Here is a 17,508-nt window from a genome sequence, read left to right as displayed (position 1 = left end):
CCCAGCTCCCCGCCAAGCGTTACACAACGGGGACGCTGCCGGCCACGCACACGGGGCTGAATCAGGCCGACGCCGAGCAGGCTGCGAGGTGGGAGAAGCGGGGAGCGGAGGGTCCTGCCCCCCACGCTCCCCCTCCGAGCTCGGCACGGCTTCGTGGGGGTCCGGCCAGCAGCCCCGCGCTGCCGCCCACCCCATCCCTGCTGTGGGGTTTGGCTCCCGGGGGGCTCGGCCCACCTCGGGGACGCGCAGGTGGCTCCCGCCGCGTGATGCGGGCGCTCAGGGAGCGATGGGGGTCTCCAAACAAACAAGTGACACAAAGGGGAGAAGGGCAGAGCCTTTATTGGGAGCGGCAGATCGGGGCTCGTCCTCCTCCACTCCTAAACCAGCCCAGGAGCGCCGCACGCTGCTGCGTGCAGGGGAATACCCCCCCCCCCCAGGCATCGGGAGCCCCCTGGCAAGGCGGGAAGAGGGGCGAGAGCTCAGCGTCTGGCGGTGCTTCATGACCCCCCGAGCCAGCCCCGATCCCAGACCCCACCAGAAAAAGAAAGGGTGTAAAATGGAGGCTGCAGCCCGCTCCCCCCGCTGTCACACTGACGCCAGACACAGGGACGGCGGGGAGATCCCCAATCCCTGCTCACATTAGCGGATCACTCATGATCTTTTGGGCACAGGTAAAGAAAATCTCCTCCCATCAACAGCTTGTCTTGGCTTTAGCACATCAGCCCCTGGAGCGCAGGTGGGAAGGATGAGGAAGGACAGGATGCACCACGACCTCAAGGCCCTGCCTCCATCGCTACCCTGGGCAAACGCAAGCATCTCCCAGAGACAGGGGGGGGAAAAAAAAAACCCTACAAGAAAAGCGTTCGCTGCAGGAACGATGAGGCAGAGGCAGGAACCCAGCGGCTGTGCCCCTGAAAGGACGCTCGGCGCTGTGCTCCCCAACACGGCGTCACACCTCACCTCTCCTGCCCCGGCCCCCCTGCCCGGGACGAGCACCAACACGGAGAAACACCCGCCGGGAGCGATGCTGCCCCGCGCAAGCTGCCTGCGAGGACTGAAATAACACACGGAGGTTTACCAAGTCGAGGCAAATTACATTCTCATCAGGCCCTGCTAATTTGTGTCATCTGAGGCCTAAAATAACCCTCCCTACTCCCCCCTTCCGCTCCAGGTTTTTCAAAGCAAGATTAATTGACTTCGGTATGTTGCAGCAATTAAAATACCGAGCACCAGGAACTGTCAGATGATCCTCATCAGCCTCCATATGCTGCAGCTGTGCCAACCACTGGCTCCAAGATGCTGTTTCACAGTCTCGCCCATCCTTCTTCCCCGCTTGGATCACGATAACGGGGACTGCGCCACGGCTAAGCCCCGCTCTGCATCATTATAATTCCATCAGCGCTTCCAAAAGCTCCGCTCTGCCCGCAGAAGCTGCTGCAGAAGCGAAGGCTATGTCTAATTAAAATGCATCCCCCGCGAGAGGCTGGTGAGGAGCGCGGCTGCGTTGTCACCCTGCCGGGCTGGGGAGCGGGAGCCGCTCTCTTGTGTTACAGCCGCGGCAGGTTCCCGGCTCCAGCCTCTGATCCGAGCTCCTTGCCGCGGAGGGCAAATCCCAAGGATCACAACGCGACCCGCAGCACGCTGTGCTTCCCCGGGGGCTGCGCTCCGGGGCTGCCGAGAGATCTGCTTGTGTGCAGTCAGATGGCAAGTGCCTCTAATCAGCCCTTCCACAACCTCGTAAACCCCCAGGGAAGAGATTTCTCTCCTTTGAAAACAGCGACAGAACGCCGTGCAAAGCCTCTGCGGCGCAGCTCTCGCTCACGCATCGGTACAGCCACGTGAGCCTGCCCAGAGCGAGAGCGGAGCAGCCCTGGAGACGTGTTTGATGGGGACCACTAAACCCATTTTGCTGCAGACCATTTAAACACAAACGCTTGCCCTAAAATATTAACGCTGGATAGTGCTGCTTCTTACAAACGAACGGATCCCGGGCTCTGTGAGCGCTGCAGAAGGGCCTTCAGACAGGGACGTGAGGATCTTCAAATGATACGCTAGCACGCTGCTGGAGGTTTTCTTTAGGGAATGCTCAACGTAGGGATGAGAGGCAGGGGACGGGGCCCGGCCTGGCCTCATTTCTTCCGTTAATCACTCTGAGAAAACAAAAGCTCCCAGAGCCACTTGTGGGTTAAAATGGAAGCTCTGCCCAGGGGGAGCTGCGGCACCAGGCACACGGAGCGGCCCCAGAAGGGATGTTATTTTTGGCAGCTATTACAACCAGGTTTTGCTCAAAACTAAGCTAGCAAAAGCAGCTTAGTGCATCTGTGCAATCCGTGACCCCACCTGCTTTTGACTTTATTTCTGTTATTGTTTCTCACCTTCTCAGGGCCTGAGAGTGAAGGAACCAGACTCAGTTTCTGCAACGGGCGTGAGGGGAAGGAGGGAGCGGGCTGGCTACGCAGATTAAAAGGAAACCACACGCTTGACGAGCTCTTTGCAGGCAGCCTTAGAAACAGATTCTTAGCGTTTGTCTTGACTAATCTCAGCGCAAGCTGCTGCACCCACAGATCCAACAGGCAGGGACGATACCTTGCGACACCTATGCTGGGACACTCCTCATTTTTTATCTCCTTCTGAGGACGCAGGAGGAAATTCTCCTTCTTCAGGTCAATACGGAAATACCACCCGGACCGTGATGTTTCACTTGGCCATTGAGCTTCAGTGTCCCCCTTGGCTGACGAGGAGGCTCATCTCCGGTGCCGTTTGCAAGGGAAGGAGGTGAGGTTTGCTTCCCATCGCTCTCGCGCTCACCACTTGAAGAAGACCAGCCCAGCCAGGGCCGCGTAGCCCAGCACCAGGAAGAGAACCTTCAGGAGACGGTCGTTCTTGTCTTCCAGCTCCTTCGCAAGGATCTCAAAGAAGGTGATGAACAAGAAAGTGCCCCCTGCGATGCCTTGCAGGAGCAGGGAAGCAATGCTGCTGGCCGCATTTTGGGTGCTCTCAATCCCCATCCCGATGCTAATGCCCAGAGGAATCATCAGGCTCACCGTGACCGCCATCTTCACAGCATCCTTCAGTGGCAATGAGGTCTTGGCCATGCTGATGCCCAACGCCACCGCTACCAGCGTCTCATGAATGGCAACTCCTAGGAACAAGCTCATGACTTTGCTGCCCTCCTCCTGCAAGCCCAGGGCCAGTCCCTCGAAGATGGAGTGTGTGCACAAAGCAAAGACCAGCCCGATAAGCCGTAAGGGGCTGGAGCGGGAGAGCTCCTGGATATTCAGGCCGTGGCTGTGGGAGTGGTGACCGTGTTCACTGTACAATGTGCGCCCTCGGGAAGATGCGATGAAGGGACTCTCATATTCAGAGTCGCTCCCGACATCTGAACCAGCATTGAAGGTCTCTAAGTCAATGAAGGAGGGCTTTTCCTTCTGGAAGGTCAAGACAAGCTGCTCCACAAAGACCGTCACAAAGAAGCCAACCATCATGATGGTCTCAGCCACCGGGTAGTCTGTGGTCACATTCCCCTGCCTGAGAACTTCATCGAGCTGGAACGAAGCAAACAATCCACAGTGAATGAATCAATCACCTTTGTCCCTCTAAAGGGACATATTCCTATTGTGTTCACACAACTCTAGATGGACACTAAATTGATCCAGGATGCTTTAATACCCTTGTATGCAGGCCTTGGCGTAAGAGACAGGGAACCTATTTCCTATCCAGTGGAAGGTTAGTGACTGTCTGAAAGCGTTTTAAAACGCAGCGTCGACGGCAGGAGTTTGTGCCTCACACCCCCGGTGATGCTCAGCCTGCTTCTGCCAAAAACATCTCCAGTTACTCCACCCGGACAGCCAGTGGTAGCCAAATGGGAGGCGGGCACAGCTCGCCCTCGTGATCTGAAACACCAGGCACAGCGCAGCCGGTTCTGAGGAGGCTTTGTGGGCCATGCGGGCAAGACACAGACCCTTCACCCCCACTTCCGCAGGGGCAGAGGGCTGGCAGCCTGGACTCCTGCAGGGCAGGAGAGGGCGGGATGGTCCCCCCTGCCCAGGGGTCCCCAACATAATCAGCGGCACAGGTTCGTTAAAATCGCTCGTAAGCCAGAGGCTCGTGAGCGGTTACCTTTTCTCTCACAGCAGGCAGCAAGGCGTTGAAGCAGGTGGCCAGGAAGACTCCTCCTCCAAAAGAATTGCAGAGGGCAAGAACCTTCTTGGACCGATGAGCTTTCTCGTAATCGGCCTCAATTATCTTGACAGGGAGAAGGGACCCAAGCAGCATGAGGACACAGATGCCCAGCAGACACAGCACTTTGGTGACCACGATCTTCATTGTGCTTCCTGGTGAACGCTCCCTGCCGAGGGCCCCGCGGATGGCAGCTGGTGGGGTCCCGCCGGCCGCTGTTAGAGCGGGGACATCGGCGAGCGACGGCACAGACAGACCTCAAGGGAAAGGCGCTCCTGGGCTCAGTACCTGTGGATGGGAGTAAAACACAAGAGATTTTCCTATGGAAGCATATACGGTGCAGAACAGCCCCCTGCATCCCAAAGTGTGTGCCAGCCTCTGTACAGGAATCACCTGAACTCCCCAGAGGTTGCCTCTGGAGATGATGGTGGCAGCACCTCACGCACAGTGGGGTAGAGGAACAGCAGAGAAGAGAAAATTTAACTGCAGCAATTTAAAAGCCTTGTAAAAATTGTACCGGCCACACAGAACTGGCACAGCCTCAGTTTTTAGAGGCTTCATTTGAAACCACTGCGCAGCGGCAGGCACAAAACACTTGATCTTGCAGTAAGATCCACCTGAGTCCAACCAAAGGATCAAGTCTTTGGTTTTGAACCATGAGAAATAAATATGGGCTTGAGCTGGTGGCTTTTTATCAACCAGAAATGAACTTAAAGGTCTCCAACATTCACACGGGTTTTTTTTTTGTATTGCCCTTGAAACCAGACTATGGGATTCATTCCTGCTCGGTTTCCTGAGCCACTGTCACCACCTCGCTCGGGTGGGTCGCAGCCTCTACAGTTGGTTGTTTGCTCTGTACCAGGAGTCAGTGGAAGCTTGGATTGCCGACCGATACACGTCTCTAAAGGGAAACCCTATGGAGAAATTCACTGCAAGGTTCTCTATTGTCCACAGGCTGTAACAAAAGAGGAAGCAGAGATTGTTTTATACAAGAGAAAAACGCAAGATTTGAGTTGCCTAAGTCACAAAAATTGACTCAGTCTGAAATGTGAAAGCGTTTCCCTTCAGGTTACACACAGCAGCAGTGAAACTTGTTTTCCTAAAATCATTTTACAAAATAACAATGTAAAATCTATTTATAAAAATACGTAAACACGAACAGGTCCCTCTGCTGCTGCTTGCTCTCGCAGCAGCACAGCCAGCACCTCAGAGGATTTCACCTTCCACCCGCACCGAATTGATTTGTAAAGTCAAATCAATGGCACCTCGAGAAGGTTCTCTCGCAGGTCACCCCGGTAAGGGCTGCCAGACAGCCCCGAGCACTGACGAGGCGCTGCAGCGTGTATCGGGGTAACGAACTAACACAGAACACTTCCAGCCACACTGACACCCACACCTGTGATGGACAAGGTAAATAATTGGATACCTGCTTGTTGGAGCGGCAAATTAATTTTAACACAAAAGATTCCTGAGGCTAAAGTCTCCCTTGAGGGCTGACAGCATTAATCACTATCAGCATTTCAGTGCAGTGGGCTGCATAAATGGTGCTTTTATTAAAAGGAAAGTGGGAGACTGAGTGACTCTGTACTTGGTAAGGGAGTTTAAAGCCTTCTTCCAAGTTTGCAGTTCAAGCAGGAGCAAGCAGAGAGGTCATGGCGGCCAGGCCATCTGTGACAGGTCTGGTTCTCAGCCGGGTATCCATGGGAAGCGATGTTCATCAGAAGAAAACCCTGCTCGGATGACACTGATTGACTCACTCCCTGGTGAACCCAGCAGCCGAGCCAGGTCTGAACAAGTCCACAGCCTGAAATCTCGGCGTATGTTGGCAGGGCTTCCGCGGCAGGCAGCCTGTCGCTGCGGCTGACGAGCAGGCTCCCTCTCCGGAGACGTTGACTCCAGGACTGCCAACACTCGTCAGCGCTGTGCTGACACAGCTAACGAGTCACGCCGCCTTTGTAAAGCGTGCGCTGCAGTTTCAGCGTCAACAAAACGACAAGGATTTCACCTCGCGCAGCGCCAGTGTGTTGTTATGCCAAGCTTCTCAAATGAACTCTCTCAGAAAACGACGTTAGCAACAACGCCTTGGGATCACGGATCACGAGAGCTTGCGACTGCACCCGCTGGGTGCGAAGGCACCACCCGCACCCGCTGTGTTAGGCAGGCAGGCAGCTCCCAGGACAGATGAGAGGAGGAAAAACCTCCTTTTCCAGAATTCACACCTCCTCTGGAACACACCTGGCTTCTACTCAGAAATTCAGAAACCACCTAGCCTAATTTTTTTTTTCTTTCTTTTTTTTTTTTAACCCAGCAACAGCCCCCAACAAAGTGTAAAGCTTCAAGCTCCCAACAGCAAGCGGAGCAGCCACCCTTCAGTGCCCCCTGACCCGGGGCAGAAAGCAGCTTAGTGAAAAACAAAGCAGTAAGTACAAGAAATACCTTGTGTTTCTCCTCACCTCCTCTTTCCGACAGCCCAGCGTTCAGGAGCCAGTGCCGCTGACGTCTGGATTATTTCATCAGCCTGAAAACTTCTGTAACAAAGAATTAACTCAGGACAGTTACTGCTTAGCTTAGTGGCTATTAGATAAAGGAGACAGCCCTCTGTGGAACAAAAAAAGGGGTTTCCTTAAGCACAATCCTTTAAATCACAGTTTTTCTGTTAAAAACACACACGATGCCCCCAACGCAGTGGCACAACACGATGCTGAAACCAGGCTGGATGTCCCCAGAGCCGCACTTGTCCTAGTGCCTCCCAACACCTGAAGGCACTTGAAATCACCCTGCTCGCCCTGGAGAGGGGGGTGCTGGGGGCGGGGGGGGCTCCTCCCAGGCCGCCAGAGCAGGCCTCAGCCGCTTGAGCCCCCCAAAAGGGTGCAGAGATGGCGGGGGGACACAACTATAAGGGTTGCTGGGAGAGGGTGGTCGGCAGCTGGGCCGGGGCTTGCTTCAGCCGGGGAGCGGGGCGTCCCTCGCAGCCGGGGAGGGGGCCCAGCCTGGAGCCCCGCACCCCAAACCCCCGCCACCGCCCCCCTTAGCCCCCCGTTACCTCACCAAGAGCCCCCCGGCCCCGCTGTCACCCCCGTTACGCCTCCCGGCCCCCCCCCAGCCCCACCATTACCTCAGGAAACCGCCCCCGGCCCCCCCCCCGTACCCCAACCGCCACCCCCGTTACCCCGGCAACGGCCCCCTCCCCTCGGCCCCCCCCCACTCACGCGCCGGCTCCCGCTCGAACCCCCGTGCAAGCAGCCCCCCGCAATAGTACCCGCCCACGACGCCTCCCCATTGGCCGCGGCGGGAAAAGACGACTAGCCATTGGCTACGAGGGCCGCCCGTCAGCCCGCCCACGCCCTAGGGGGAGTGGCTCGCCTAGCGCCCGCCCGGGCGGTGCCGTGCGCCGCTGAGCAGCGCCCGCGGGAAACACGGACCGCGGCCGCGGGTTCCGGGGCAGCGCCAGCCCCGCAGAGCTGTCCGGGGCCGCCGGTGCTGACCGGGGCCGCCACCGGGAAAAGAGCGAGGTGCGAGTCACGCCCGAGCTAGCCAAACCCGGGGAGGAGGCCCACAGCTAAGGAAGAGCATCCTCCACCACTACGTTCCCTCTTTCTGCAGGTTTTCGGCTGCTTTTAGTTAAAGAAACATGTAAATTCGGTTAAAATAGCTGCAGAAGGCCCCTGGGAGAGCTGAAATGAACCTAAAAAAACCCCACCATTCAATTCGTTTTGCTGTCAGCATGCTCCCCAGGGAAGTTAGGAAATGTGGGAGCCTGGAAGGAAACCGGCTCTGCCGAAAGCAGGCTGCTGGCTCTCTGCTCCGAGTTCAGCCGCAGGCAGCACCCAGAGCCACAGTCACCAAAACCAGCGTCCCGCTCTCTCCTCCTCCATCGAGGATGGCCACAGGCTTACAAGGGCAGGAGCACTTCCCCTGGAGAGCTGCACGCTGAACCCTGTGGTATAAAGAGAAAAACCACCAAGGGACATAAGGAAATAGATCTACAGCTACAGCAGAGCAAGGAGGGTAAGGAGAGAGGGGAACAGCTCTGAAATGATCTGAAAAAGGAGGAAAAATGCCCACAGTTTCCTTCTTTTCAATATTCTTGAGCTTTTTCTTTCCACACTGTCCTACAGTCCCAAAATGTTTCCTTTTGCTAGGTTACAGAAAACAGCTGGAAAGAACTTAAAGGGAGAGCAGGGGAGGCAGCCATGGAAAGAGAGAGTTCCTGTTTCTGTGCTGCAGCAATACCCAGGAGGAGCATTTCAGCAGGAAAGAACAAAAAAGCTGGAAGAGGTGGATAAAACCCGTCTGTAGGTTGTGCCTCACGGCGGTCACAGCCCCGAGGGAGCGGAGCCCTGACCCCGCACAAGCCTCTGCGGTCAGCGGCGCGGAAACGGGCACGGCAGCCCAATGCGCGCCCGAGCCGAGCCTTGCTTCAGTCATCCGGGCAAGAGGGATAACAAAGAAAGTGTCCAAATATTTTATTCTTCACAAGTTACATTAACCACATATTACTTTATGGAGCATTTACAAATATTTTTTTTTTTTCTTTATCTTGATATTAATCTTCAGATATACCTGCTCACTCACACCACCAGGTCTCCTGAAAGGGCGTTTTCCATCTCACACCTACCCGCCTTCAGACCAGATACTTTTTGCCCGGCAGTCCGGCCGTGAACACACCTTCCCCACCAAATAACTACTTTAAAAACAATTCTGAGGTCAATATAAAAGCCTCTGGCCTCAACTAGCGACTTCTAAGGGAATTGACTAGTGACTTCTAGGGGGAACTGGCCAGAGCTTTCTGCTCGCCCAAGGAAGGACACGGGTAACTCCAGAGGAGCGGAGAGCTGGGGGTCGCTCGTTGGCTACAGGAGCTTTTTCCCCTCATCTCACACACTATAGCGTGAGGCATATATTATCCTGAGGCATAACCGCTCCTCACCAATCCCCCACGTTGAACCAGCAGCTGCTTGATTCCTTACTATCCAAGCAGCATTTTTATTCCTTCTGCTCTCTGCTCAGGCGCCCTCTGTTCCAACCATTAGCACAGTCAACCAGGTTGATTACTTACATGCATAAAAGACAGATTAAAAAAGCAGAAGAAGAAAAAAACCCCACTTTTAAACACCAAAAACATCGTATCTTTCTTACTGTCCACCTGACTAGTTCACAGATTGGATCATTCCAACAACAGAACCATAATTACTAAACACTAGACAATTTTTGTCAGGACTGGGATAGAACCCCAAGAAGCGTACCTGGAAACGCTCGCTAAAGGAGTCGTCGCACACGGGCACGTTCTTCCTGGCCAGTCCCAACCCGCCTGACACATTAACACTAACCTTTGAGAGGCGACCACCAAACTCCTGTGTATTAACAACGCTGGCAATGTTGCTACAGACCTGAATGAGAAACGCAGTGAATCTAATCAACAGAAACCCTGTTCCTGGAGGCAAGAAGATCCCGTGATCTCCAGAGTGTTCGAACACTACCATCTCGTAACTGGCAGGAAGATTAAACGGGGCAGGATGGGGGTTAGGTAGGACTTGAACACTTCTTTGAAGTGGCACGTGGGCAGTAAAGTGAAGACGTCCTGTAGTGAAGAGTGCATCGTTCTTCAAAAACGGGTTAAAAAATTCCCATGTAGCAAATAACATAGAAATGTAACAGTGTAGTTAATTTTCTGAGTTTCTTTAGAAAGGCTGTTGATGCTGGTTTGTGTTCAGCTTGCTGGATCTTCCAGAAGAAAAATAAGACTAGTGGAAAGGCTGAGGGGGAGGAGCAGGGATGAAGACTAGGGAAAGAAAGCGTGAATCTGTCTTTAACATGCAGGTCATATAAAGTATTTTGTTTTTCCATTATTTTTTCCCCCCTCTTGGACACTTCCAACTCAAGAAATGGCAACACGCACATGGCTTCCAGTTTTTAAAGCAAAGAACATAGTTCCCACGGACTGCGCTGCAGAGACAGGAAGAGAAGACATTTGCAAATTCAGTCTTTAAGAAAATAAAGTGTCCCTTTAACCACTGTGAACACTAGATAACAAAACTCGTTTGTCAGTCACACAATACATGAGGGAAGTTCTAATTCACCGCTCCTGAGGGCCTTGCATCTGAGGCACAGTACTAGCAGTACTGATGCAGAGAACCCAGTCTCTATGGAAGGGAGACACACCAAATCGCTAAATTAAGGCACAAGACAGATATTGCAGCCAAATACATAAATTCCCACTCAGCTGGCCACAGTACAGCAGCACTCCTGGCTACAGCCTCACCTGGAGTGCTCATTCCTGCTGGTCTTCGTTACTGGCACTTGGAGTTCGACTCCTGATCTGGCTTCGTAGCTGCTCTATTAGTTCAGGATTCTGCTGCTGCATCTGCTGAGCAAACTGCTGGCCCCTGAAGGAGAACAAGCGACAGTCCCATTCGTGCTCTTACACACACACAAACACGGTCTGGTGCTGGGAAATTCTTTACAGCCGATTGTCAAAACTCTAACAAGTAGTTCACGCCACCAAAAGAGGCAGTACCTCACCCAACATTTAAGCCTTCCTCAACTGTTAAATTTAAGTTCCACTTCTGGTCAGAAAAACCCCAAAATCCATTTACTAACCAAGGCAATGGGAAAACACCCAGCTCCCTACTCACGCTTGTATGAGGCTGGCGAGATCATTCGTGGAAGGGCTGGTGCCTGTGGCTCCCATGGCGTTGTGGCCACCAGAAATCATCCCGGACATGCTGCGGAAGTAACGGCCTTTGCTCAGAGCAGGAAAAAACCCACAGAAGTTGTTTGGTTTATGCTGGGAGGGGAGTGTCAGCGTAATGGGAGCACCTTCCCACACAGATTAGGAAGTTATCTGCAAGGGAATCTTCTGCAACAACTTTTTGCACATTAACTGCAGAAGAGTAACTGTAATGTTAAACTGCACAAGATGTAGAAATATTTATAATATTATCAGTTACTGTATTCCCAGAGATTCCCCCTTTTGTGTGCGAGCCCCATGTTATGTTTATTTAATTAAAACACTGCCCTTCCTCACACAAGCTATTTGCTTGCTCTGCATTAAACAAGATCTACTGACAGGACAGCCTAAACACAGATTCGCTGATGGTGAACAGGCCAGAATACACTGGGCCTGCACAGCCCCTTCCTCTGGAAGTCCTCAGGCTGCATCTGACACAGAACCTCAGCTGGCAACAGCAGTGGAAGGAGCAGGCAGAAGCAAATGGAAATGATGGCTGACGTTCAGCCCTTCAGCCAAATTATCTCATACGGTAATGAAAGGATGAGCTCCAGAAGGTCTCTAACTCACTGCCGGCCTGTGCTCTGAAAGGATGGTCAGGAGAGGTATGCGCCCTATTAATTTTATGACTTTATATTACCTAAACATCTCACAAACATTGTGAATTGATCCTCATAACCCTGTAGCACAAAGAATGGAAATATTCTCATTCTAACTGAGATGGAGCTGTGAAATCCTGTCTCCAGGTCGCAAAAATACTGTGCAGCAGAGCCAAACTGACCCCAAGCTTCCCAAACCCAAATTCTCCAGTGCCAGGATCTATCCTGCCTCCCTTCTGCAAACATTTATACTAAGATCTCTCCTCAGCACAGTCCAGAGTACCCAAAATACACACTAGCTCAGGCAACTGGACTGGTTTAAAGGCTGCCCTCCATACTTCTGGCCCAAGCACCCTCCCGCTCCCACCAGTTCAGACCTACAGCAAATGCCAAACACAGAGCCTCAAACGAGCAATTCAAAGAGGAAATACAAGATGGGATCAAACTTACAGCTGTTGTACTTGTGGATTGTTCATTAGGTTAGATGCCTATTTAAAGAGGGGAGGAAAAAAAAATGACACCCTATTTAGTCAGAAATGACTGGGTAGATATGCAGATGTTGCGCCATTCAACTACAAACAAAGTGAAGGCAGAAATACTTGGAAACAGATCAATAGGACAAAAATAGCTAAGAGAAGCACAGTGCAACACACAAGACAAGGCTGGTAATGCAGAACAGGCACCCTTTCCACATCCAGCATATCGCAAGGAGAAGCCTGTGAATAAGTCACTGGCTCTTCATTTGACCTTAATGAAATACAAGCACAGTTTCCCCACAGCAACACTGAAACAAAAAAATGAAACGAAAACAAATCTGCTAAAGAGACATGGAGCTCCCCACGCCATGTACTGATACATTTCATCCTGAACAGACCAACGCACAGACCAGAGACAGCCTGGCTGTGATCTGTGTCCAAATTTACCATACTCATGAAGCCAGGATTGTTCAGCAAGCCAGCTAAATCGAATCCTCCTGGACCTCCAGTCTGCAAGAATAAGAGAAACCACACGCAGATGATGACATCCTGTCAGTTCCAGATGCATATTACAATGAATGTTAATACTTTACTCGCAGTGTTATCAGAATCTGCCCCTTAAACCATGACAAAAGGGAAGACGCTCTGTCCACACCCTTTCTGTAAAGCTCTGAGTCACAGCGAGCCTCGGGGGATTAGGCTCACTAAGGGAGCCAAAGGGCAGATGTCCGCATGACATGATTTACTGATCACCCCTCTCACCAGCTGAGCCACATTAGCGATGTACAGCTGTAACCCATTACAATTGCCAAGTTAAACACATCCACTTGGTCACCTCTGCACCAGAGAAGTCTTTAGAAAAATGAAAATCCCCTTCAAAATGATAAACTAACATGTTCCTGCATGGAGCATGTCAGCAGTGTGGTCACCAGCTTTCTGGCTAGGAAACCTCCAGGTTTCTTAAGAAAACAATCTTTGTAAGAAAAAAAAAGCCACCTAAAAATGCCCTTCTGGTATTATTAACAGGTCACTAAAAAAAAAAAAAAAAAAAGCTGGGTTTTAGGAGTAATGACTTTAATTAAGAAAGGTGCTTAAGGCAAAATTGCCGGTTCAAAACACTCCTTTCTCAGTCTCATTTTCCAGCTCTTTCAAATAAGCCCAAGGTGACTGCGCTCAAGCAGTGAAGCTACCCTCTCAGGATTTTAGTGGAAATGTTCACAGTAGGACTCATTAACTATCTCCCCTCTGCCTGCATACAGGATTTGTATTCTAAACAGAACCCAGGTCATCAAGGCTCTCAGACAGCGGCTTCTAATCTTACCCATATACAACAAGCACTCATTTCAGAACTTACTGGGCTAGGAGTCTCCTTCATTTTCTGTTCAGCTATTTTAAGGTTTGATTTGTATGTGTCGTTGTCTGGATCCAGCTCCAGGGCTTTTTTGTAGTAAACAACAGCTTCTGTGTGTTTATTTAAACTGGAGAGGGCCAAGCTATTAAATTGGAAATAAAATAAAAAGTAACAGAATTAGGTAAGTACTTGCAGTCTTCCTCCACCCCCAGCAGAGGTGAAACACAAGGTATTTTTGCATGGCACTCCAGGGCAGAACACTACCGATAGTATCACTGCCACAAAGCATTTTGAGATTAGAATTCTAACACAAAACCCCTGCTCTTACTTACCCCATTCTGCCATAAGCTTTGCTGTAGTTTGGATCAATGCCTATAGCTCTTTCACAGTCTCTCACTGCTCCAGCATAGTTTCCTAGTTTACTGTATGCAGCAGCTCTGGAGGGAACGGAGAAAGATGTGCAGAAAAGACTTATCAGCTTCAATACGCTGATCAAGGTCACCCCTGTTCCCTCTCTGTAGTCTCCTGTTGTACAAGTCAAAGTCAAGTGTGAACTTGACATCAATCCAGGCCGTATCTAGGTGAGCAAGCTGCTATCCAAACACCCAGCTCCACGTTCCGCTCCTAGTGCAAATAAATCTAGGCTCTTACTCCTCCTTATGGACTTTCCAAGAGGAGCCTGGGCTCCGGGGAGGCACGCAAGTAGCACACTTGCTAGCTCAATCTCTCTCGGCTTCCCTTATGCCTCGATTTCTTAGTTGTAACGCCCATTTCATCCGTTTCCCCACACACTCTTAAGAGGGAAAACTGTTTTTGAAGCCATAATGTGTTCATTCAAGCCTCAATCTCCCAACTCTTACTGACATCAGGGCACCTGCCCAAAAGCCTCAAGGGACTGACCCTCATGCAGCTAAAGCAAAGCTTAGCTAAAAAGCACCAGTTGGAGCTCCTTGCCCCAAGAAATACCTCACCGTGTCATGAGCATGTGTGCAGACATGTTATTCATGTAGCCAGCTGTACACATGTACTCACAATAAGCAGGTAGCTAAACCAAATCCTGATTCAAAGTCTGTTTTATTCGACAACTCTCTTCCCACCAACTTTCAAACATTTTTGGCCGAGGAACTGAAAAACAGGAAATTTGCTTGTGTACCCAATTTTGCACACACCCCAACTTACATAAGTCTCAATAACGAGCCTTCAACTTGTCTCATTTCACTCCTTTGTTTTTATTTGTTTTTACACAGCCTCTCAAACCTGGGCTCTCTATCCCACTTAAAGTTAATTGCATGAAAGCAGACAGCATTTCTTGGCATCCTTATATCTCCTCAACTGCCTAACAGAGTTTGTTCCTACACCCACATCCTATCTAGAGATGCCAGGGCACAGAGCTGGCAGGAGGCACAGGAATGCATCACTATGAGCTTAAAAAAACCCAACCAAACAAAAAAAACACACAAAGAACTAGAAACAGAACAAACAGTCTATGGGATTGTAAAAAAGGGATTTTGACCATTCAAGAGTCTTAATTTAAGTCGTAAGAACAGAAACAGAGGTGTACAAGGGTGAAGAAAGATAATCAGTACCTGTTGCAAAAATACACAGCATTGGATGGATTTAATTCAATTGCTTTTCCATAGAAAGACACAGCAGCTTCGAAGTTTTCTGCCTTCATTTGTTCATTTCCTAAAGAGATGGCAGAAAGGCTCATTAACAAGTGAAAAATGGGGACAAACAAAAGCAACAGGCCCGGATCTATGTTCTACTTAAGAAAATAGAACAAAAGATAAACCAACCGCTTGCAACTTTTGCTGGTCAAAGCGCTTGCAAGCGCGAGGCGCGTTCAGCAGGGGACCTGTGTCTTGGCAATTCCACGCTGCCTGATCCTGCAAGCCCCCTTAGCACCCTCAGCTGTCCTCCCACCTCGGGTACACCTGAGGCCTCCCCAAAGCAGCACTGCGTCCTGAAAAGCACTGCAGCGTGTGGGCTCAGAGAAAGCTCTCCACTGTGCTTCAGCACTAATCACGCTCTCTTGCATGGCAGAGAAAAGGCAACACGCAGAGGAGAGCTCAAAAGGAAAGACGCCCTGTTCCACACAGCACGGGCTTCTTAGGATGCAAAAGAAAACGCTGACCCAGCTGTCTGTCTAGGCTCTGTGGCAGCTAAATTATGCCAACCTACACACGTTCCTGGAGCACAAGCAGAGAAACAAGCAGAAACGGAAGGGTTGATCCCATTTGCTTTTTTTCCCCCCATCATTCCAAGCATTCCCCAGGTGCTGAGTGAATTAAGCCTCCCTCCCCATTGCCATCTAGACCTCATTATACACTGGCTCCAGAAGAGGTTACCTTCAGTCTTGAGTCTTTCAGCTTCAGCTATGTCATCTTCAGAGGGGGTGATGGGCTCCGAGTTTGTTCTGATGTGTTCAGGCTCCTTACAAAGAAAGGGAGAACGCTGCGATAAAGACTCCCACTGAGATGTACTACACCTCCCCCTTCCCAAGCGCTGGCTTGTGAAGCCCAAAACATTTCACTCCTACACACCTCCGAGGGGGCCAGCATTGCCACAGAAATCAAGCAGAGCTCATTGCTTTGGCTGCTTAAATTGAAACTCAGCACATATTTTAGGGCATTCGCTCACCTTTCCTGCAGCAGCTTCAAATATTTCGGGAAGAGTCTGGGACACAGCTAGGCCTTGGTCTTCCATTGAGACCCCAAATGCTGTCTCCAGGCACTGGATGGCCACTGGAGAGGAAGAGTCAGGTAATTAGCTTTCCCCATTCCATCTAAATACTTAGCCTCCTCCCATAGCACCTGAATTTCTTACTGTTGAACATACCAGGAACAGAAAAAAACCCACACTAAACCACACAATTCCACATACCAGACTTGATATTTGGGCCATATCCTCAAATTTTGCCAAAGCCTCGGAGCTAGGCAAACCTTAGCTCTGGAGCTGAAGTCAGTCACAACTCCCATCCACTCAGGTGACCCCAGAGCAGGTGCTGGGGGTAGAAGTTAATCAAACTGGGGCTTTACGAGCCTTCCCACAGCTGTGGGTGGTGGCAAAGAGCAAGGAGAGAGGCCCATGTTTCACAAAGCGGTCACTTGCCAGTGGGTGGCTGCTCTGTGACATGCTGTGGCCACTCAGAGGTGCACGGACACTGGGTCCTGCCCGCGCCCACCTCCTCCCTCATCAGGCACCTGAAGCTCTTCCCAGCACAGAGGGGAACCCCAGCAACGTAACAGAGCTCAGATTTACAAAGCTCTCAGGCCATATTTTACAGTCCAAAAGTACCAGGAAGAAACCCCTGTCCTTCCACCCAACACCCTCCTCCTGCCCTCTTCTCCTGCCTCGCCCAGGAATGTACCCACTACTCCACAGACGTGCCTGCGCTCTCTTTCAGCGGGACAAATGTACAGGCCAAAGACTAAAGCGTAAGCTCCTTAAGTGGATCTTTTAAGATCAGTGTGCTCCCGTTACCAGCGAAGCCCTCTGAAAAAGCCTGTATAAATACTCCAGGGCGTGCTGCGGAAAAGCATTTTGATAGCAGAACAGCAAAAGCACTCAGCAAGTATAGAACATTTCCACACAGCCACAAAGTTCTCATTTTATACGGAGCTCCATACATTTATATGGAGCTTCCTGACTCCACCTCATTTAAGATAAAACTTTTAAGTAGCAAACACAGGGTCAGGAAGGGTTTTGATCCCAGCTATATCCCCTCCTCAAGCTAATCTGCTTTTAAAAGAGATACCAAGAAATCAGATAAGCAATCAGCATCCCTAGTGCCCTGGATATCTCCCCAAGAAGACAAGTTCATTTCAAATCTTGAGACAGGTTTGATGTTAGGAACAGCCCAGCCAAGTAAGAGGCAGAGGAGAGTAACAGCGTCCAAATTTTCCCCAAGCGTTGGGTTGACAGACCTAGACGCGTGAACAGGGAAGCACATACAACCACCTACCTTCCAAACTCTCCTGAGCGTCCGGAGACAGCCCCCCATTCTGCAGCTGGTCATGCAGAAACTGGATGATGGAGTAGGCAAGGCGCTTCTGGTCTGCCATTCTGGGAGGCTGTCAGCAGTTTGTTTCAACCTCTCGTAACTTTAAAAAAAAAAATCTGTAGAGAGAGAAGTTATATGAGTTGAGGGACAAGAAGTCCAAGAGCTTTTCT

The 17,508-nt window shown here is 50.9% G+C and overlaps 2 protein-coding genes across 4 annotated transcripts; both read right to left on the bottom strand.

Moving 5' to 3' along the window:
• Positions 1-1,821: 1,821 nt before the first annotated feature.
• On the bottom strand, positions 1,822-6,859 carry SLC39A3 (solute carrier family 39 member 3). Its single transcript, XM_009486948.2, has 3 exons — positions 6,633-6,859; positions 4,120-4,467; positions 1,822-3,545 (listed from the first exon to the last, which is right to left on the bottom strand). The coding sequence occupies exons 2-3, from the start codon at positions 4,324-4,326 to the stop codon at positions 2,805-2,807; spliced, it is 948 nt and encodes a 315-aa protein (XP_009485223.1). The 5' UTR covers positions 4,327-4,467; positions 6,633-6,859; the 3' UTR covers positions 1,822-2,804.
• Positions 6,860-8,632: 1,773 nt separating this feature from the next.
• Positions 8,633-17,448, bottom strand: SGTA (small glutamine rich tetratricopeptide repeat co-chaperone alpha). 3 transcript variants are annotated; one of them, XM_075723763.1, is made up of 11 exons: positions 17,300-17,448; positions 15,976-16,079; positions 15,684-15,768; positions 14,922-15,021; positions 13,668-13,772; positions 13,339-13,477; positions 12,432-12,494; positions 11,959-11,996; positions 10,815-10,904; positions 10,442-10,565; positions 8,633-10,125 (listed from the first exon to the last, which is right to left on the bottom strand). In XM_075723763.1, the coding sequence occupies exons 1-10, from the start codon at positions 17,397-17,399 to the stop codon at positions 10,451-10,453; spliced, it is 939 nt and encodes a 312-aa protein (XP_075579878.1). In that variant the 5' UTR covers positions 17,400-17,448; the 3' UTR covers positions 8,633-10,125; positions 10,442-10,450. The 3 variants fall into 3 exon arrangements, with proteins under 3 accessions (XP_075579878.1, XP_075579880.1, XP_075579877.1); XM_075723765.1 differs by lacking the exons at positions 8,633-10,125; positions 11,959-11,996 and having other exon boundaries at positions 10,525-10,565; XM_075723762.1 differs by lacking the exons at positions 8,633-10,125; positions 10,442-10,565; positions 10,815-10,904 and having other exon boundaries at positions 11,954-12,494.
• Between the last annotated feature and the right edge of the window lie 60 nt (positions 17,449-17,508).

The sequence above is a fragment of the Pelecanus crispus genome, chromosome 20 (assembly GCF_030463565.1).
Source record: "Pelecanus crispus isolate bPelCri1 chromosome 20, bPelCri1.pri, whole genome shotgun sequence".
In the NCBI taxonomy this organism is placed as follows: domain Eukaryota; kingdom Metazoa; phylum Chordata; class Aves; order Pelecaniformes; family Pelecanidae; genus Pelecanus; species Pelecanus crispus.
This window is presented reverse-complemented; position numbering and strand designations above follow the sequence as displayed.